Raw genomic sequence first — 22,247 nt, 5'->3', positions numbered from 1 at the left:
GTCAGGACTGGAACTCAAACAGTTCAGGAAGCAGGAGCTGATGCAGAGGCCATGGAGGGATGTTACTTACTGGCTTGCTTCCCCTGGCTTGCTCAGCTTGCTTTCTTATAGAACCCAAGACTACCAGCCCAGGGATGGCACCAACCACAGTGCCCCCCGCCCCAGATCACTAATTGAGAAAATGCCTTACAGCTGGATCTCATGGAGGCATTTCCTCAACGGAGGCTCCTTTCTCTGTGATAACTCCAGCTTGTGTCAAGCTGACACAAAACCAGCCAGATAGACAGAGAAACAGTATGTATAGGAGGGACTCCGGGGCCAACCCAGCCTCCACCACACTGTTTCTGCTCCCCAGTGAGACCCACAAAGTGTCTAGAGGTTGGTACAGTCTAGGAGGATAGAGGTACTTAGAAAGGTCTCATTTGACATGCTGGTACCACACTGTCTACCCAGTCACCATATTGGTCATCTACATCAATGGATGAAGGAGAAACTGGGCCCTGAGAGGGCGTTTTCAGCTAGTCAGTGGGCACAGGAACTCAACTTACTCAGACTGGTGATGAATGACAGAGCACAAGCTCCGTCCTCTGCCCTCACTCATTGCTCTCACTGGGTCTGTAGTGCCCTGACTCCTGGTGCCATCAAAAAAGTAGCAGGTGACACTCAGGGTCCAGAGCAAGAGGCCCATCTTCACAAGTTATAGGGATGTAGCCATCCACTCTCGTGGCCTGGGAGTGAGTGTGGGGTAGGAGGGAGGTGTGATGTACCTATCTGCCTGTGTGGAGTCTTCTGTTTGGCCATCCCGGGCTCCAGACAGCAAGCATGCTCTTTGTAGGGGTCGATAGTGAGGTGTGCTGGATTCAGACCCTGCCTTGGGACTTCTTCCTGAGATTCCACTACATCTGTTTCTATATGCAAATGCATCATGCAGTCCTGTGGCATCTCCTCCTTGGGCTCATGGCAGTTCCATGGAGAGGAGTGAACATCAGCCTGTTTCTCTGAGTGGCTTGAAGAGAATCGTTAACAGACACCCCCAGGCTTTCACTTTCCAGAGTCATATTTCTCTAGGCTGCCTCAGAGATTCATCAGATTTCATCATGGATTGATATTCTGCCTCATGCCACACAGATTTGAAGCAAACCCGTGACGTCAGTTTCAGTTTGAGGCCTTTGTTCTCAAAGATTTCTTTTCCTCCTGAACTTTCTGTCACGAGTGGGGCAGCATGCCAGTAGGCGGCTCCTTACCCCTGCTGATATCAGTGCTCAGTGTTCTCTGTTCTTACCCAGGAGCAGACACATACACTCACATAGACTTCCCATTGTCTTTGCTGGCCACGTGTCTATAAGCAAAGTCCCCAAGAATCCTCAGGTGGCTGCTACAGGTAGTTTTGAGACACCATGGCCAGTGTGAAAGTAGACTGAGTGGAGAGGGTGCGATGCACAGTGGGGAAAGAATTCCCAGGGCACAGGAAAGGGCTGTGAGTTTGGGCTTCTGCAGTGACTGGCAAGAATTATGGCAAAGGGAAGGGAAGTGCCAAAGCCACCTTCACTCTGGGCCTGCTGGGCTGCTGTGAACAGCATGGAATCAATCTGTTCAGCACTCCTCAGGTAGCAATTAGCAGATAGACTGACTCCAGAGGAAAGGATTCACTTCCAGACACAAAGAGGATGAGAAAGCTCCCAGTGCAGTAGATCCTGCCCAGGACGTCCTTAGTTAGCAGTCAGTCTAGAAATCTCCTGTAATCCAGGTTCTGCAGAAACCCAGAAGAAGAGGCTCCCTGTACCTAGCTCTCCCAAGGGCTCTGCTAGTCAGGCTCTGGGTTCACTGCACAGCTCCCTCTGGGCTTACAGCTCTGTCCTTTTCAGGAGTGCCACTGGGGAGGCCTGGCATGAGATCATGCTGTCTTGTCTGGGCAACCGGGCGTGCGACCCAAATGCCAACGCCAATAAATGTGGAAGCGACTTTGCCTATTTCTATTTTGTCTCCTTCATCTTCCTCTGTTCCTTCCTGGTAAGTCCCTTTTTGCCCATGTCTGCCTGTCTCGGGTCATCCTTTGTTGGGTCCCAATTTTGACCCAGTCCACATATATGTCAGTCCATGCTTAAAGTCTTTGTCCGCTGTCTAAGGCAGGTCAGTGAAGCCGTGTGTCTGGGGAAATGAGTAGGTAACATTGGGATATGGTGGAAAAGGTTACTGGGCTGGTTCTTAGGCATGCGGAATCCTGGGAACCTTGCAGCAGGAGCAGGAAGTGACATGCTAGATATCTATAACTTGGCTCTGGCTTCTGTTTGGACAGTCAGGGACCATGCCGCAGAGTAAGCAGGACGTTGGGGGTGACAGTGGCTCAAAGGTTTCGAGAATAGGGAAGGACTGATCTATAACTTCAAGGTAGAGCTGATTAAAGAAGAAAAAAAGAAGCCACTGGAATTTTCTAAACAATAAGTGCAGGTCCTTCTGCTGGACATACGAAGCTCTGCAGGGATTGGTTGGAAGGGAATAGAAGTACTGTACAGATCCTGGGGCTGGAGATGTGAGTGAGCTATCCTTGTGCTGACATGTTTGTGTACCTGGACTGTCCTCTGTGTTCATGATGCACAGCCTAGCAACTGAAGTGTGTGGCATGAGCTGCACGAGTTCCTCCAGTGCTGGTTAGAAGTTCAGAGCCCTCAGGGTAGGTGGGGAAAGGGCCTGGCCCTCAAGCAGGAGGCCCTGAGTATTTCGGCACCTGTGGGAAAGCTATGTAACCAAGTTGGTGAGTGAGCATGGCATAGAGCTGATTGGACCCCTGAAGCTCTTTGCCCAGTCAGTGTAGCAGAATCCATGAGCTCCACGTTCAGTGAGAGGCACTGTTTTAAAAAAAAAAAAATGAGGTAGAGAAGTGAAAAAGAAAGACATGAAGTCAAACTCTGGCCTCTGTGTGCACACATGCACACATGCACACACAGTGTCCAGTGCCCACACAACAGAACAAGAGCAAGTATACACAATATACATATACATACACATATACATATATACACAAGGAGAAGAGGAGGATATGGGCTCCCACCTCATCGGACTTATCACATCTCTGGAAAAGGGATCCAGAAGTCTGAGTTTTTTCCTTAAAAATAAGAGATTTACTTGTTTTTACCTATGCATATGTATGTGTCACTGTGTGTTTAAGTGTGCTCCAACATGTCAGAAGAGGGCATTAATCCCCTGGAGGCCGCTGTGGGCCACCTACATGGACTCTGTGAACCCAGCTCCAGTCCTCTGAAAGGGCTGCAGGTTCTCTTAACTGCTGAATCATTTCTCCAACTCCCTCCCTGTTTATGTGTATATGTTTATACGTGTGTTTCTGTGGGTATGTGCATGTGTATGTGTGGGTGCACATGCATGTGGAAGCCAGCGGTTTATGTCAGGTGTCTTTCTCTATTGTTTCCTAGCTTGCATTTTTGAAACAGGGGCTCCTGCTGAACCTAGAGCTCACCAGATTGGCTAAGCCGCATGGTCCATGGGCTTCACTGCTGTGAGGGTTACAGATGTGTGCATCTGTGTCTGGCTTTACATGGGGACTGGGATCCCAAACTTGGCTCTTAATGTTTCTGCAGTGGGCACCTTGCCAACAGAATCCTTGTTCTAGTCTGGAATCTAAGTTGTAGTGAGCCATCAGGTCACCCTGTAAATGTGAAACTTTGAGGAACAAGTGAAAGTTGCTGACATCCATGGAAAGAAATAAAACTTAATTAAGTGGAGAAAGATGTCACATGTCCATGAGCTGGAACTAGTATTATCACAATGGCAGTACTTTTGCAAGTGATGTATAAAATAAACATGTCAAATAAAACCCCAGTGGCTTTTGAGGATGGGTGGATGGGAAAGCAGATCTTCAAATCCATGCTCAGTTGCCAGGAAATAGCCAAAACAATCTTGAAATACAAAGATGACAGATTCATCATCTCAATTTCAAAATTTACTTCAGAACTATTATGGGGGGTGGCAAGGCGCTTCACAAACACTAGGGTATTGATTCACAAACACTGAGTTTGATGCCCAGCATAATTTCAACACTTAGGTATAACATCAGAAACTCAAGGTCATCTTCTGTTAGATAGCAAGTTCCAGGCCAGCTTAGACCTCAAACAAAACACTAGTACAATAGTGTTGTTGACATAAGATTTATACGCCAGCCAAAGAAAGTTAAGAACCTAGAAACAGTCTAAACCACTATGGCCAGTTGGTTTTTGTGTCTATTTATTGTTTCAGATTAGTAAAATAGATTTATTGAATGCACTGCAGGGTCTGGGGCTGAGGCTGGGAAGTACTGTTTACAGTCCAGCCCGTTCTCTTCTGACAAGGGTGCTTGTGGGGAAATACTGCTCTGTGTTTTAGTCTTTGTAGGAGTAAAAGCTGGGGTTTATGGTACTGAGAAGACACTAGATGCTAGAAAGTCCCAGCAGGTCACATAAAAGTGGCCTCTCCCGTCCAGCCAGTTCTTCCTGCAAACTGCAGGCAGAGCTTGAGAGCAGGTAAAAAAGACGCAGCCGAGTGTGTATCACCTCTTCTTCTTGTCCTGCAGATGTTGAACCTCTTTGTTGCTGTGATCATGGACAATTTTGAGTACCTCACGCGGGACTCTTCCATCCTAGGGCCTCACCACCTAGATGAATTCATTCGAGTCTGGGCTGAATACGACCCAGCTGCGTGGTGAGTGACCTCCAGTGCTCTGTACTCCTCAGGGTTGGTTGTCATTTCCTGTGGTTCTCAAGCCAGGGCCAGGGTGGGTGATCTTAGACAGTTCCATGTGCATGTCCCCTTCAGGTGTTGGTCTGAGGCTTAGGGACTTACCCAGTTTTGTGTGTGGTTGCACTGGTCCTCATGCAGTAGCATGTTCCTTTCTGACCCCATGCCTTGGTGCAGCGACCCTCAGTGTGGTCCTCAGGAGAGTGCCTATGCCTGAGGGTCAAGGAAGATTTCCAGGGCTCTTTGCGCAGAAGTGTCCTGCCTTCTCTCAAGGCTTGTCTTGTGATGGAACATGGAGGTCCAGTGGGGGAGGGTGAAGAGACAGTGTGGGGACACACCTGTGTAATACTCAGAGGGCTTTGAGAGCAGAGTGTGTGTGTGTGTGTGTGTGTGTGTGTGTGTGTGTGTGTTTGGGAGGGTTGTTGCTGCTGCAGCTGCTGCTGTTTGAAATATTGAGGACTGAACTCAGGAACATGTAAAGTAAAAATACTTTAGCAACTGAGCTATATCCCCACTTGCCATAATGTAAGTTTTAAAATGTTTCCTTGATGGACTTAGTTTTTCCTCTCTGCCATTTCTTTCGGGGACAGGAGCCAGTGTGTATGTCTGTTGCCAGCCCTTATTGCATGTGGCGGGAACTGGGTGGAGCTTTATTTAAACCAGAGGAATTGGGGAGGGAGAAAACTGTTACTGTGCTGCATAAGTGAAGGCTGATTTGTTTCTAGATAGCAAGTGCCTTCTGGATTGCTTTGGGTTCAAAAGTCTAAGTTGTTTGAAGCCATGTTCAAACAACTGCACAGTGATGTCACGGTCCATAGAGAACACTGCATGGTGATGTCACAGTCCATAGAGAGCATTACACAGTGATGTCACAGTCCATAGAGAGCATTACACAGTGATGTCATGGTCCATAGAGAACATGATACAGTGATGTCACAGTCCATAGAGAGCATTACACAGTGATGTCATGGTCCATAGAGAGCATTACACAGTGATGTCATGGTCCATAGAGAACATGATACAGTGATGTCACAGTCCATAGAGAGCATTACACAGTGATGTCATGGTCCATAGAGAACATGATACAGTGATGTCATGGTCCATAGAGAGCACTGCACGGTGATGTCACAGTCCATAGAGAGCATTACACAGTGATGTCATGGTCCATAGAGAACATGATACAGTGATGTCACGGTCCATAGAGAGCACTGCATGGTGATGTCACAGTCTATAGAGAGCACTGCATGGTGATGTCACACAAATCTCCCTTGTCAGAGACCACATTCAGGAAGGCAGGCAAGCAGGGCATCAGGGGCTCTCCATCTGTGTGCTTGTTCATTCCTCTACCCACTTAGTCACTGAAATGATGCTTGGACCACTCATTTCATCTGCTCCTCCAACTCTCCATCCCTCCATCTCCTCTCGCATACGTGTTCACTTGTGTATTGTGTTAGTTACCTTTTTGATTCTGTGATTGTATCTCACAAAAGCAACTTTGGGGGAAAAAGCTTGTTCTGGCTTATAATTTAAGACGAGATATAGTCTATCATGGAGGGAAGGCATGTGGCAGGAGCAGGAGACACTGGGCCATAGTCATAAGAGATGAGTGCTGGCTCCATCTCAGTTTCCTTTGTATTCAGCCTGGGACCCTGGCCCTTGGATGGTGCCAACTACATCTAGCGTGGTCTTCCCATCTCAGTCCAACCTAGTCATTCCCTCAGAGAGGATGCTTAGAGGCTTGCCTTTGTTCTGCTGACAACCAGCATTAACCACCACACCCACACTGCCCTTGCTTTCTGGTATTTCCCATTTAAGGGCTCATTCACCCATTCATCTGCTCAGCCACTTAAGTGGTAGTTGCAGAGGGCTCTTTCCTGTAAGAGGGCCTGGAGGAGAGGCAGAGGCTAAGAATACTGGCTGCTGGGGAAGATACAAGCCTCTTCTCATGTTTACTACAATTGTTGAGGAGCCAAGCTGCGAATGCACACTTTTCCTTGGAGGAGTGAGTGTTGGCTTCCTGTGCCTTAGGGATGGAGAAGAAATGGCAGCTGTCCGCAGCTCCCCAGCTACTTCTGTCTGCTTCTCACGGGTCTGTGGTCAGCATTTTGCTGTAGGATAGTTGGAAGAATGAAGTCGGGCTCCCGTGGTTAGGCTGGGCACGCTTAAGGTTTCTGGTAGATTCTAGGGGCTGAAATCAGGATGGGCATGGAAGTCTCACTGGAGAACTACAGGATATGATCAGGCCGATGGCTAGAGTCCTCCTCCCCAAGCTCCTACACTTCTGCTTCCTTCCCCTTCCCCTGATGCTCAGCAGTGAGACAGTGCTCAGTAAACTCTGGGGGAGGTGGCGGGGGGGGGGGGGGGGGAGGCGGACTTGCTTTTTTTCTGCTGGGCTAGATTTCCTTCAGCCTCTCCTCTGTCCCTAGGGACAGACAAACAGACTGCAATTGTATTTTCAGTTTCTCAGCTGCCTTGTCTGCCGTTCACAGTGTGTGTTCTGAGGTGCTACCTGGAGTTGTAGCCTAGGAAGTTTCACAGTATTGTATCAAGGCCCTGGGACAGAAGTCTTTTCTGTTGGGGCTATTTGGACTGACATCATATCTGTGTATATTTTTCATTTCTATGAGAAATCTCCCATTTTTACATAGTTCATAAGCAGCAGGACCACTTATTGTTGTTATTGTATATTGTACTTGACTACTTTTGATTTTGTAGACATTTCTCATATCTGTATATTCGTATGCTTTCCCTATGGTGCCCAGGACTCTTACTGAGTTGCTTAGGCTCAGGAATATCGCGCTGGCTCTGTGGTTAGGTGTCACTGAGGTAGGTTGCGGTGGGGAGACTGACATATAAATGGCAGGAGAGACTCCAGCGGCAAAATCACTCACTAGCACTACCAGATTACCCTGGCTATGATCTGGACAATTTCTGCTATTTCTGGAATATTTTCCCAAGATGCAAAAAGCAGATGGTCTGTAGGACTCACTTTTCACTGAAGGCCAGCAGTGAAGAAACAGCATCCCCCTAGTCCTCATGAACCAAGCACCCATTCCTACTATCAGCTATAACCAAGAAAGGGGTAATGGGCACAGTGGCGCTGAGCAAGTGGAATTGGCCTGAGTGTGGACTTGTGATCATGCATAGTGAGAGTTCAGTCTGTCTTCTAATTCAAGAATTGAGAGCTTGCGGCCCTGGATGTCACCAGCAAGTTGAAGAAATGTCCAAACATGAGCCTTATGGCAGAGGTGACATCATGGCCAGATGACATCAAGATCAAGCAGTCTAAAGAGCATGTGCACCTCAAAGTGCTTTGAGGCTGGTGCTGGTTCCCTACAGTCTCCTCCAGGAGGTGGATGGCTTGACAGAGCACTCAAGCAGGTTAAAGCTGGGTCCTGCATTCAGATAGGCTCACGACAAACCTAGCAGGTGGCTGTCTTAATTTCCCATGTGACCATGTGATTTTCTCATCATTTGGGAAAAACTTTGACACCACAGACAAACTGTCAAACTTTCTGACATTTGTGTATGTGTATGCACAAGCACAGATGTGTGTGAGCATATGCATGTGTGTGTATGTGGATGAGCCTGTATGTCCTCTGCATGTGCTCATGCAATATACATTGTGCACACATAGGCACACGCATATGTTTTGTGTATCCATGTGAGTTTATCTGTGTGTATGTGTGTGACAGACTATATATGTATACACGTCTGTGTGTGTATGGTAAATGTCATTCCATGTATGTATGCACATGTCAGGATGTTTATGTATCATCTGTGTGCTGTGTGAGCTTGCATATGCTGTGGGATACTAGAAAGGCACCGAGCGTCTGGGAGCTGCCTTTCCCCCAGCCTCCCTTTTGTCGCTTCACCATGAAGCATGGGGACTGAAAGCGAGAGCCACACACATATTCATCCATTTGTTGAGTAATCACTTCCTGAGCATCTGCTACGTCCTAGGTCTGGGGCCCCAAAGGTGAAATCACAAATAAGGCTGTGAGATAGGATGTTTAGATGGCCGCAGCTTGGGGCCAGGACACTTGAGGAGGGAAGGATCTCATGTACCTAAGCTGTATGAAAGGAGGTGAGATGAACTGAATGCCAGGCAACTCTGAGGCAGGTACAGACGGAGGGAGAACTGGGAGACCGGATGAGGCCCCAGTGAAGAGACCTTGAAAACGAGCTAAGCAGGCAACTTAGCTTTTTTTTTTTTTTTTTTCCACTTGGTAGACAGTGGGAAAACTTTTGGCTGTTTTGGAAAAATATTCCCAAACATGGGTAACATGCATTGTGTCCACACATTCCCACTGGTGTTATAGGATGCACTCAAACATGGGTAACGTGCATTGTGTCCACACATTCCCACTGGTGTTATAGGATGCACTCAAACATGGGTAACGTGCATCGTGTCCACACACTCCCACTGGTGTCATAGGATGCACTCAAACATGGGTAACGTGCGTCGTGTCCACACATTCCCACTGGTGTCATAGGATGCACTCGATGAGTAGTTGGTCCCTCATTACAATGTCCGTAGGAGCCAACAAGATTAGCGAGTATGTTGAGACCCAAGTAGAGCATCCTCTTTTCTAGAAGAAAACTGGGCATGACCTAAAACTGATTAGCCACATAGGAGAAAGAAGGATCCATGGTGACCAAAGGTATCATCTCTGTGAGGAGGGCTTCTTTGTCTAGGCTGGCAAATTCCCAGGGAACATCAGTGTGCCCGGGGAGATGAGAACAACTGAGAGGCACTTAGCTGTGTACTTCTGAGTAGCGTTTCTGCATCTGAGAAGTGGATGGGGGCATGGTGGTAGTGAGAGCCAGGTCAGAGGGAGACATGGAGAAGGGCTTCGGCATTCAGGAACGGAAGGAAGGACAGACAGCAAGTCCAGTTGCGACTGGCCAATGGTGGGGCTCATGGTGGGGGTGGGGGTGTTTATTTCCTTCCTCATTGTTCTGAGTGTTTCCTGCCTGGCTTCATATTCAGAGGTTAACTTGGGGCTGACACTTCCTGGGAGCACTAGACTCCAGGTCCCACTAGGGGCTAGCCTGTGTAGCTGTACCCCTCACCTCCACCTCACAGCTCATCTTCCATTGCAGACTGGGTGGGTGGGTGGGACGGGCTCCATCATGCCTTGTTGCCATAACCTGTGACATTTCCTTTCCAGTTGCCGGATTCATTATAAGGATATGTACAGTTTGTTGCGTTGTATTGCGCCACCCGTTGGCTTAGGGAAGAACTGCCCTCGTAGGTTGGCCTACAAGGTTTGCAACTTCAGAGCCTCCATCTGACATACTTCCCTGCCCGAATCGCACACACTGCACACACTCCCTGCCTGACTTGGGAATGACAACACCTCACCTTCTCTTTCCTCTGTCCTGCCCTGCCCTGCGTTCCAGCATCCTGGATGCTTTGGTTCCCTGTCTTATGTCCCCTAGCTGGAGGCAGGCAACCTTCAATACAGTGCCCAAGGTGTTTTCTGGCCTGGCTAGGCTGAGTCTGCCAGTTCCAGTTGGCTGGGTGTTGGGGGGTAGGGTTCTGCGGGTGGCATGTGGGTGAGACAGGACCTGTTTTTACCAAGGAAACAGCCATCATACCCAGCATTCCTGTAGGCTCTTATGAATGGGCTGATGGGCCGACAGGCCAGAGACTGAGAGCCCAGGGAAGTATGTATGTGGGTGCAAATAAACAAGAAGCAGTTGTCCCTTTGGGTCAGGAGAGGCTTTCAGGTCCCTGGGGGAAGGCAGAGTGGGAAGAAGAAAGGGGAGCCCTCCTGCGTCGCTTCTCGATTGATGTGCTCAGGTCAGGGAGAAAAGCCCTGGCCTGGAACTGTGAGCAGAGGGCAGGGTTTGGACAGATCTGCCCTCTGGAGAAAGGCTGGACTCTGCTGTGTCTCTGAGACCCCAAGCCCACAGGCAGGTGCTCTGGGGTAGAGGGAAGCCCCAGCCTCTTGACTTGGGAAGATGCTACACCAGCCCCAAGATGCTGCCCCGAGCGCCCCAGCCCACAGGGGGCACATCCAATCCATTGGTCCCAACCTGTGCTGTCAGAGGCACCAGTGGCACCAGGCCACAGCTTACTCAGCTCCTCCCTTCCCGCAGTCTCCTTCCTATCCAGCCCTGACCTCAGCAGCAGCCCTGCCCTGGGCTGGCCTCGGGCGTCTCTGGGCTTGGAGCTGACTTGCCCGGTCATTAAGTTCAGTCCTTTAAGAGCTTTGGAACTCCTTTTGTAGCTTTCTAGTCTGTTGTAGACTTTTCTCCACTTTAGCCTCTGGCCTTATGTGAAAGCAAACCCAATCTGCCCATTGAGGCAGGCGAGGCTGCTGCGACGGTTCTCAGCAGTAGCCCCATCTCCACACAGTCTGGCCAGTGCTTCCCGCGCGATGAACCAGCTCTTTCTGATTTGGCCTTGTCTGTGGTTCTAAAAGAGTAAAGTCAGAAATGTATAACCCAAAGCCGCCCCGATGCAGCCCTTCCTCACCCCTCCATGTTCATTAGCTCAGACATCACCCCTGCCCGCTGCCCTGCATTGGGCTGCCTATGAGGAGGTGAGGCTGGGGGTGGGGGCAAGCAAGGGTCAAGTCAAGCAGAGATACCTTCATTTTACTTGTTTTGATTTGGGGCATTTACCCGACACTTTGGTTAACTGAATCTGTTTTCTTGTCTGCTTCCTCCCCTGCCCGCTCCCTGCTCTGCCCCTCCTGCCGTGTGCCTCTCCTGTGGACCACCCCACTATGCCTGGCCTCTGGAACGGGTTTCCAGTGGGCGCATCAGTTACAATGACATGTTTGAGATGCTGAAACACATGTCCCCACCTCTGGGGTTGGGGAAGAAATGCCCGGCTCGAGTTGCATACAAGGTAGACCTTGACCCTGCACTGATCCTGCATCTAACCCAGGAGCTGTCTGTGCTTGGCTGGGCCCACCTGGCCCTCATTCAGCCCACAGAGCACTCATGGGCTCTCACCTGCTGCCTTAGGGTCTGTCTGGCTGTCTGGCTGTACCTGGCTGCCTTGCCGCTGCTCCCTCACCACCCTGAAACCCTTTGTTCCCATCCCAGACAGAGGCACAAGTCTCTGCACTAACCCGATTCCCCATCTGGCTTCCCCACCACTGACATCCTTGAGGAGCTTGGGACAATGGAGCCAGAGACACGGCCTCCCCGGCCCTTTTCCCTTCTCTTCCCGTGCCTTCCCAAGAAGGAGAAGACCAACAAAACAATGCTTTTGGACAAAGGCTGTTTACTCTGGGCTTGGGACTACCTGGATGCCCTGCCTCTCTGCTCCTGTCAAGGGTGGTCATCAAGTCTGCAAGGTCTGGGCAGGGGATGGGTGGGGCCTGTGGGCCTCTGCTGCTTTCCTCTGCTGTACCCTTCTACCCCAACTAACCTCAGCCTTGTAGGGATTTATGCCCAGCTACAGACTTCAAGGGCTTCATAAGCTTCCCAGTGGGAAGGAAGGGGGGGGGGGTCCTTGATGTGAAAAAGGAAAGGCTGTTCGGATGCCCTTGGTTGAGGGTCCCAGCTTCAGGAGTTCAGGGGTCACAGAACACTGAGTCATGAGGAAGGAAGTGAACACGGACACGTCCAGACCTCCTTCCTGGCCCAGTCACAGGTCGTTCCACCTGCCTTCAGCGCTCACAGCCCTGCTGCTCCCCATTAAACAGTGCCAACTGTGTTTGCCTCTGTTTGAGAGCTCCCTGCCGGCTCCTCCCTCTTTGGTCCACTGTACTCTGTCCATCTTCTGTCTGTACCCCATTCTAGGTTTTTGTCCACCACTTCATTGAGTGTAGTCTGTGGGAACCAAACAGCTCTCCCACCACTCACAGATGCCTCTGGGTTCTTCCTGCCTTTATCTAGCATGTGTGTTGAAACCTGCAGAGGCCCTGCATGCATGCATGTCTATCCACAGGAGGGAGAGCTCTGTTCCCATGACACCCAGTCAGACAGAGGTGGGCAGGAAGGGTTGCACTGCCCTTTCTAGCCATGCCTAAGGATCCTGAGGCTCAGGGTATGACCAGACCAAGGGAGGCTTCAGGGTAGGTGGCAGATGGCTTAGGGCAAGATGGGGGAGGGTCCAAGAGGCGCTTCTAGTGCCATTTCTGGAACTTATCTGCCCTGGGTTTGCCACTCTGCTCCTCTGAGGTTCTATCTTTGTCTGTCCTCCGTGACTGGGGACAAAGCTGTGAGGAGCCCTGGTGAGGGTGACCCTTGGTGTCCTGGACAGATCTCCCCCTCTTAGAACAATCTGCTTGCTCTTTTCTCATTCCCATCCCGACCCCCTCCCCTGGAAGAGGAATTCCTTGGCCTCTCACACTGCCATCGGTGCTGGTCTGCAGGGATGCCATGCTCTGGGCAGCAGGCTTTTCCTGGTGTGTAACACATGTGACACGTGAGGTCCTGGTCCTGTAATTGGACGTGCCCGGTGGGTCTTTGCCAGCATTCATAGGATAAGAGCCTACCTCCTATTTTCTGCACCCCTGTGCCCCTCCAGCACAATGAAGATACAGAACTTGGGGGCAAGATGTTAGGGGCTGGGCTGTGTGGCCCTCCCCCCAAAGAAGGGTGCTTGCCTCAGGGAGGAAGCCCTGTCTCTAGTTTTCAAACCAATATAGAGGACATTAGTATTCCTGGGTTGCTTCATGGCCAACCGAGTGTTCTCAGATGCACCTGAGACCCGTATCCTCCCTCAGATGTTCTGAGAGCTGAAGTCTCTTGCAGTTGCTGAGTCTACCCAGAGGAATGACTCAGACACATCCCGGTTTCAAGATGTTTTGTCTCTGAAAAACAAGAAAAGAAAGGGAGCCGGCCACTCAGAGAGATGGGAGCAGCTTGCTCTGCTCTGACCCTTAGAAGGTCTCTTAAGACTCTTCATGCATTTACGTCTGTCTTCAAGTGTATGTTCTGGCCCCATGTTTGTGGTTAAGACCTGAGTTAAGCAAGAACATCTCTCTTGAGGAGTGCCTCACTGGGACTGGACCTCAGAGAGGCCTCTTGCCTGCCACTTCTTACCCAGTGATCCAGTTGCAGATAGAGGACAGGTAAGCAAAGCCATAGGATAGGCTCTCCAATTATGTGCTAGGCTGTCCCAGGGAGTGACACTCTGCCTTAGGTCCTTCTTCCTCAGCCAGGACCATACCCACTTGTGGCATTAATAGTCAGTGGGCAGGACTCAGGCTCCTGGGCCTGGCTTCTGCTACAGCTTTTCCTTGGATTTCTGCTCTTCTCTAGCCAGGAGAATCTCAGCTCAGATGAGAGTGGGGTCCGGGAGGAGAGAATGCTGGCAAAACTTCCACCCACCCAGCCTTCTGGACCAGGCACCTGCCAGAACCACTCTCAGGACGCCAAGCCAAGCTCCAGAGCCCAAACACTAATTCTAGGGTGGGAGTGACCGTAATATGCTTGGCCCTGATCTGCCCCTACTCATCCCCAGCGCCTGGTTCGCATGAACATGCCCATATCCAATGAGGACATGACGGTACACTTTACATCCACCCTGATGGCCCTCATCCGGACAGCACTGGAGATCAAGCTTGCCCCAGGTGAGTCACATAGCCTTGGGAAAGGGAGGGCACTGGTCAGCCAATCCTTATCAGGTTTCCTGGTAGCCTTGGGTAACTAGTGGGACTGCCTATTTCAAAGCAAAACAACACACACACACACACACACACACATGCACAAAATAAAGTAATCTACTTAGGCATGTAAAGAGGAGCATAAAGGGATGGGCTCTGCCTGGGGGACAACTGGATAGACTCACCTGCTCTATTTGGCACTGACTGTTCCTGTGACAACTGCATTAGTACCATACTATCTCATGTTTAAGGAGGAAACTGCATGGTGAAGTGCAATCCCTTGCTCTAGTCATTACATCCAGCAATAATAGCCTGCCCCAGTCGTGTTATAGGCAACATGAACCATCTCCCCTTTCTTTTCCCTTCCCCTCTACTGGGGGCATCCTGTACCTCATCACTCTCCTTCATCTTTGCCATACAGCTTGGCTACTTTGGTGAGGGGTGGAGGTCAGCCCTCTGTGCACCAGGTCCCATCTTTTCTCACTGTATCCCTAAGGTTGGTACCCATTGTTTGATTGTCTGCTTCTTGCTTTGTTGTTTTCTCTGTTTGGGGTTATGTGTGCCAATATGTGAGCACACTCTTAGATTCCTTTCTTTAAAAGGAGTATCTCCTAGTCCATTATGTTCCTCCTTTTCTTCCTTCATAAGAACCAGCTACTCAAGGGCCTAGTCTCTGTCAACTTCTCTCAGGTGGTTCTCAGGCTTTGCCCAGTCTGTAGCCTTCCTCAGATTCTACTTCCTGTGTAGTTTTGTTGTTGTTGTTTGGCTTTTCTGAGTACAACATCTTAGGAGAATGTATGAGTCCTTTGAAGAATATAAACTACCAAACTCATTCAAGAGTAGATAAGCTTAGGGATAAGGAATGGCTTACTTGATAAATCCAGAATTCACATAAAATGTTTGGCATGGTAATGTGTGCTTACAATTCCAGTACTGTGGGAACTGGGGGGACAGGCACATTTCTTTGAGGTTCTGGCCAAGCTTAATTTGTGAACTTTAGGCTCCTGAAGATGATGCTTGAGGTTTTCCTCTGGCCTCCACACATGCACAGAGAGGTGGCTCACACAAGCATGAGCACACAGGTGCACATGCACCTCACACATGTGCACACAGTGTGAAAATATGAGAGAACCTTTGTAACACTGTTACCTCTTAGATAAACTGATAACAAACAACCTTCCAGCAGGAAATTCCAGCCTAGCTGGCTTTGTTGATGAAGTCTTATCAGTTTAGTGAATACAGACCATCTAGACTCTTACTCTTAGTTTAAATGTACTTTATTATGACATAACAAACAAAGACATGGCAGGAAATTAAACAATCTTCACTTGAATGTGGACATAAAGTTCTTCAATGTAGTTTTAGTGAACTGACTCTAGACATAAAACTCTTCAGTGCAATTTTAGCAAACTAAATCTATCAGTACATGAACGAGGATAATATACGGGGCCACTTGGGGTTTATCCCAGTCGTGGGAGACTGGTTCGGTGTTCTAAAGCTCGGACAGTATAACTTACTACACAAAACAATAATAGGAACTGCGTGAAGCCTCCACGGTCACATAGGGAAGAGCCTTGACAGGACCCAGTGGTCATTCTTGCTAAGAATAGTCCTTTGTGGACCTGAAATTAAATGAGACATCCAAGAAATATATGATAAAGGATATCTATGAAACACTGCAGCTAACCATTTCAACAAAACAAGGGAAAGAGCAAGAGTAAGAAAGGGAGAGAGAGGAGATGATCAAAATAGCTTTAAACTTAAGGACTGTTTTCAACAATAAAAATATAATAAAAAGAGCAAGAAATGAAAGTGCTTGTTGTCAGAGTTGTATCATTATCTGCAGAATTTCAGGCTGTTTTTAAAGTTACTGAAACTGACACGTATACAAAGGTAGCATACAGAAGCATTTGTGTTCTAGTAACTAACAATAGAAAATAACTCCAAAATGTTTTCTTAAAATGCCTCCTTGAAAATGTTTCTGTATCCTGGATAACTCTAAAAGTCTGTCTGTACACTTTATCCTGTGGGTTTTAAAATATTTATAAGAAGAATCAGAGACCTAAATAAGTAAGAGTAGCCTGGGTTTGTTTACGGATCAGAATATGTTGTGGATGAGATGTATCAGTCCTGTCCTTGTCCTAATCGCTGTCATACAGACAGAATTCCAACAGACAGTCAGTTCCAAAGGTTATGGAGAAATGTAGAACTTGAATGACCCTGTTGAAAAGAAGAAAAGGCAGGAAACAGCCTCTTCCCATGAAGTTATGCTGGTCAAGGTGTGGCTGGGAGAAACCCACACACATAGGGCCAACTGATTTTCTGCACATTTGAGAAGGGAATTGATATGGAAAAGATACTGTTCCTTCCCAAAGAGCAGTGGTTGTAAAGTCAGACAGCCATTTACAAAGGAAAAGATTTTTGACTCACAGTCAGCTCAGAATGTGTACATTAGTGAGATGGACACATTCTGAATATAAGAGAATTATCTCTTGTTGCTCTGACAAAATTGCTGACAGAAAGCAACTTTAAAGAGGAAGGCCTTATTTTAGCTAACTGCTCGAGGGGTAGTCCATCACGTATGGTGGGAGGTGCCAGAGCAGCCCTAAGCAGGAAGCAGAAGTGCCTGCTACCACTCACTTCCCTTTATTCAGCCCAGAGTGCTGTAGCCTGCATTTATACAGTTTCCCTTCTTGGTTAACCCTCTTTGAAGACACCTTCACACACATGCCTAGCATCTGCCTACAAAGCAACTCTAAATTCTGTCAAGTTTAAACATCATGGGCACTGGCACAGCACACCACACACTGGGCCGCTTGCCCAGGGAATACATCTCTCAGGGTTCTAGAAACTCTGATTCCACTCTTGAGGTGCTAGCAGGGTGGGTTTTAGTCTGAGGTCTCCTCTTGCTCTGTGCTTTCACAGTGAGAGGTTGAGCAAGATTTCTGCTATCTTCTCAGAAGGGCACTTTTAACTATCTTCTGGGTTTTTCTGCCTAGAAAATAGGGCACTTTTAACTATCTTCTGGGCTTCACTGGTCCTTATGACTTCTGCATAGCAATAGTGGGCATACTTTTCAGTACATAGCACATAGTTTGACCTCCTACAAAACTTAACTTGAAAGAGGTCATAAATTTAAAATGATAAAAACCTCTAGAAGGAAAAAAATGTTGACAACTGAGATTAGTGGAGATTTCTTTTTAGAAAAATGCATGAATCCAGTTGTTAAGTGTGTTTACTACTCTTCAGAGTATCAGGTTTTGGACCCTAGCAGGAGGTTCACAAATAGGATCTGGTGCCCCTTTCTTCTGGCCTCCATGGGCAACTCTACAGTCACACACACAACATATAGACATAAATAAATAAATGCATGAACCATATAAAAAACTAATAAATTAAACATCAAAATTAAAACTTTTACTCTTCAAAAGATATTTGAGGTGCTGGGGTTATAGCTCTGTTGCAGAACAGAGGCCCTGGATTCTATCCTATACATGCACACACAGACACACAGACACGAACACACATGAACACACTCATGCACACACACACACACATACCCTGGATTCTGTTTTGCACACTCACACAAATACATATACACACAGTTGTAGTACCTTCTACTGTGCAGGAAGGTCTCCAGCTAGTCTGCGTGTCACTGTGTCTTCACACTGTATCTTCCTTTTAGCACCGACTCCATCCTATCTTCCTCTACATGTGCCTCCTCACACATGGTCTCTGCCTGAAGGAGGGGCCTGCAGGGCTGCTTCTGACATGTCTTTCCTTTCCCTCTTGTCCTGTCCCAGCGGGAACAAAGCAGCACCAGTGTGATGCTGAGCTGAGAAAGGAGATATCTTCTGTGTGGGCTAATCTGCCCCAGAAGACTCTGGACTTACTGGTACCACCCCACAAACGTAAGTGGAGAGTGAAAGGTAGCCTCTGACCCCACCTTCCCTCAGGGCATATGGGAGCATAGCTAGAGAATGCATTGCTTTGGAGAGATGGGCTCCCTTCATCCCTGTGTAGCCATGCTGAGTAGCACAGGGGCCATAAGCGATGACCTGGAGTCTTCCTACTTTGACAATATATCTCACAACACTTTAAAAAATGCAAGAGCAAAGCCTAGTATTGGTGCTCAATTTGATGGCCTCTTGTAGGGATGCATCAGTCCAACATAGGAGACACAGGAACAGTTGCTCAGAGTGCACTGTTCTGTAACTAGAGGAGACACGGCACTAGCACCTGTGGCTGAGCCCACATGGGATGAGAGAAAGAAACTGCCTCCTTACCTGGCTACGTTTTCTGTGGCTTCTTTGTATTGTATGTCCTCCAAACCTCGCCCTCTGGCTCTTCGTCTGTTCTCTTTAGCTGATGAGATGACAGTGGGGAAGGTATATGCGGCTCTCATGATATTTGACTTCTACAAACAGAACAAAACCACCAGAGATCAGACTCACCCAGCTCCTGGAGGCCTATCGCAGGTACAGTTGTGGGAGACATATTGCTGCTCAGAGTTTAATGGCTGAACTGCCTGCTCTCTGCTAGCCACTTGCTCGGGAGTGTTGTGGAGCCTTGAGTTTAAGAGCTGGGTTTAGGGGTAAGACAGAAGCCCTGGCAGTGTCACCTTTTCTGTGGTTGTCAGGAGAGGATATAATGTATCTGAGAAGGACTTTTAGAGGATGGAAAGAGATGCACACACAAGCACACACCAGAGAGATGCATGCTGTAGGCCAGAGTTGTTGCTGTCCTTGCTCATGGCTGTCTAGGAGGCGTGGGATACATCTCTCCGGTGCTACCACAGTTGTGTCTTTGGTGACCACCATGTGGAGGTTCTGTTGTAGACACACAAAGCTTCTAGTGATGTTTATCTGGCCCCATGTCACGGCATATTCACTAGATATCCTCCCAGTCTCTGGCCTGGAATTCCAGGTGCCAGCCACTGTAACCTACAGATGAGATGACTGATTTTGTATATGACCAATACCCATCTCTGTAGGTAGAAAAACTGAGGCTCTGGGTTAGGTGACTGTTTTCCTGAAGTCCTTTATGGGGGAAAGCTGAGGCGATACTAGAAGGGTCCCTGAGCCTGCCTTGTTCTGTTTGCATGCTCCTCTTGGGAAAGCAGAAGGTTTTATGCTGCAGAATAAGGAGACTGGACTTTATTACATGCTGTACCAGGCTGAGGTCCTCAGGCACAGGCCTCTTCTCTTCCTTGTTCTCCTTTGTAGATGGGTCCTGTTTCTCTGTTCCACCCTCTGAAGGCCACCCTGGAGCAGACACAGCCCGCTGTGCTCCGAGGAGCTCGGGTTTTCCTTCGGCAAAAGAGTGCAACTTCCCTCAGCAATGGAGGTGCCATGTGAGTTTGGGTGGGGCATGTGGGTGTGGCCTGTGAGTGCTGGTTAGAAGAACTCAAGGCCAATGTGTGTTTGTGTGTGTGTGTGTGTGTGTGTGTGTGTGTGTGTGTGTGTGTGTATCTGTCCCCACACACTGCCTAGAGTCTGGCCTCTAGTTCACATCCCGAAATACCTGAGACTCATCCAAAACAAGAACAGTTCTCTGAGGATGGGAGGTTCTCAGGTCCCATCCCACTTCCAGGGATGAGCTCTGAAGCAACTTAATGTCGACCTCTACCCTTGGGTACACCAGACACTTGGAACCTGATAAAGATGGTTGCAGCTAGGCTTTTCTATTTGCTGGTTTCCATGGTGGACTTTGAGATGAGCTTCACCGAATTAGGTAGATATCACTGAGACTGAGTAGGTAGCTGTGCTGCTCCTGAGGTGACAGGCACTGCATGTACCTGGCTGTGGTGGTTTGAATGTGCTTGGCCCATAGGGAGTGGTACTGTTAGGAGGTGTGGCCTTGTTGGAGGAAGTGTGTCCCTGTGGAGGCGGGCTTTGAAGCTCTGTACAGTGTGGAAGACTCAGTTTCTCCTGGCTGCAGTCAGATCAACATGCAGAACTCTCAGTTCCTCCTGCTCCATGCTTGCCCGGACCTTGCCATGTTCCCGCCTTGATGATAATAGACTGGGCTTCTGAACCTGTAAGCCAGCCCCAGTTAAATGTTGTCCTTTATAAGAGTTGCCTTGGTCATGGTGTCTCTTCACAGGAATAGAAACCTAATTAAGACTGGTACCAGGGACTGGGGTGTTGTTGTGATAGGCTTGGCCATGTTTTTGTTTGGGGGAATGGGGATTGTGGGACTCTGGAAAGCGATGGCATGTTTTAAGTGAGGCTTAATGGACCAACCTAGCGGGAATATGGAAGATGGTGAAGCTGAGGGTGAACTGTGGAGGCCTGCTAGCACAAGAGGTTTCAGAGGAGAATAATTTTAGTATGTGACCTAGAGACTGTTCTTGTGATGTTTTGGTGAAGAATGTGGTACCTCTTTGTCCTTATCTGAAGAGTCTACCTGAGGCTAAGGTAAAGTGGTTTTGATTTAATCGCATTGACAAAGGAAGTCTTGGAAAAGTCCAGCAGAGACTTTTCCCTACGGTTTACTCTCATGAAGAGCATTCCGATCAAGCATAGCAAGCTTATAAAGGAAAAATACAAAATTCATGGTTCAAGTAATAAAAGGGTACCTGGACGTGCAATGGCGCTGAATCAAGGAAAGAAACAGATTAAGTGGGTTATGACTTTGGGGCAAGAGCCCACCTAGCTAAGCTTATTGTTTATTTATTTGTCATTTAACAAGGAATGGTTATGTCATGTTAGGCGTTATTATTAGTTAGTGTTTTTATTTGGACTTTTAATCTTAAATGAACCACAATCCAACAATTTAGGGCACACCTGTGATCCAGATCTTGTGGCTGGAAGATACAGGCTTTTGATCTGGATCTTGAAGAATTGTGGCCCTGAAAACCTTAGGTCCAGGCATGTTGATACACACTGTTAATCCCAGGATAGAGAGGCAAGCAGATCTCTGAGTTCAAGGCCAGCCTGGTACAGAGCAATTTCCAAGTTCCTGTTCCAGGCATGGTGGTACAGCCTTTTAATCCCAGAACTCAGGAGACAGAGACATGCAAATCTCTGAGTTCAAGATCAGTTTACAGAGCAAGTTCCAGGACAGCCAAGCTTAGGCAATGAAAGATGTAATAGAACAAGGGGGTCATGTTCCAGCCCCAGCAAGCAGCAGAACTCTGCAGGTTCGGCCATGTGGCTCTGGCTTTAGAGTCAAGAGTAGAAGGGCTGACTAGGACAATTGATGCTGGTTAGCTAAAGCTAAGAAATTAGCTGTGATTAAGAAGAGATCAGCATCACTGAGGTGAAATCTTTTGGGCAGTGTTTTCTGAGAGCACAAAGAAGCTGTGTTCTAGAGATAAGCAAGGTTGTATCTCATGCTGCAACTGGACTTGGTAATATGTAAGAACCACCAGGTGGTACTGGTTTTGAAGGTATGAGTGGGTCATGGAGAGCAGCTGAGGCTTGACACTGAGAGGCCAGGATAGACCACTTGAGAAGGTACAGCCTCAGTTGCAGTTGACAGCCCAGGACTTAAGGGTCAAACAAAGAAGTTGAGGTTTGGCACCATGAAGTAAGTGACCCAATGTGAGGCTATTGGTGAGGCCTAGTTGCTGTGGAAGACCCCAGCATGCTGGAGTTGCCGGTGCCATTGGATGACCACCAGGAACAGCAGCAGCAGTGGAGTGGAGTCAGCCAGAGCCTAGAGTGCTACAGAGGGTGGAGCTTAGGGTGTGACACAAGCCCTTTGGAGGAGCCCAGAAGATCATGTGTGGATCCCAGACATTGGAACAAGAAGCTGTAATGCTGAAATTGCCTTGGAGACCCTAAGATGTTAGAGATGCCAGATCTGTGGGATATCTGCCAAGGAAAGCTGCTAACAGGGAGTGGAACCAGCCCAGGAGAATGAAGTTTGTTGCTGTTGAATGCCAGATTTGTCAACAAGGATGAAAGGAGTTGGAGATTTAAAGAGCACTTTGACATC

General features: G+C 48.3%; 1 protein-coding gene across 9 annotated transcripts in view; it reads left to right on the top strand.

The window, feature by feature from the left end:
* The window catches only part of Cacna1b (calcium voltage-gated channel subunit alpha1 B), a 175,966-nt gene that overhangs the window by 142,799 nt on the left and 10,920 nt on the right, over positions 1–22,247 (top strand). For 8 of the 9 annotated variants that reach the window (XM_076937505.1, XM_076937503.1, XM_076937500.1 and 5 more), the window contains 7 exons: positions 1,866–2,010; positions 4,562–4,689; positions 11,494–11,590; positions 14,162–14,270; positions 18,107–18,214; positions 18,669–18,781; positions 19,529–19,656. In XM_076937505.1, coding sequence (XP_076793620.1) covers positions 1,866–2,010; positions 4,562–4,689; positions 11,494–11,590; positions 14,162–14,270; positions 18,107–18,214; positions 18,669–18,781; positions 19,529–19,656 — 828 coding nt within the window. Of the gene's footprint in view, positions 1–1,865; positions 2,011–4,561; positions 4,690–9,899; positions 9,997–11,493; positions 11,591–14,161; positions 14,271–18,106; positions 18,215–18,668; positions 18,782–19,528; positions 19,657–22,247 lie in introns of all 9 variants that reach the window. The other variant, XM_076937498.1, reaches the window with a different exon arrangement.

The sequence above is a fragment of the Arvicanthis niloticus genome, chromosome 6, assembly GCF_011762505.2.
Source record: "Arvicanthis niloticus isolate mArvNil1 chromosome 6, mArvNil1.pat.X, whole genome shotgun sequence".
NCBI classification, from domain to species: domain Eukaryota; kingdom Metazoa; phylum Chordata; class Mammalia; order Rodentia; family Muridae; genus Arvicanthis; species Arvicanthis niloticus.
Note: the sequence above shows the minus strand (reverse complement) of the source record. Positions and strands in the feature narration are given on the sequence as shown.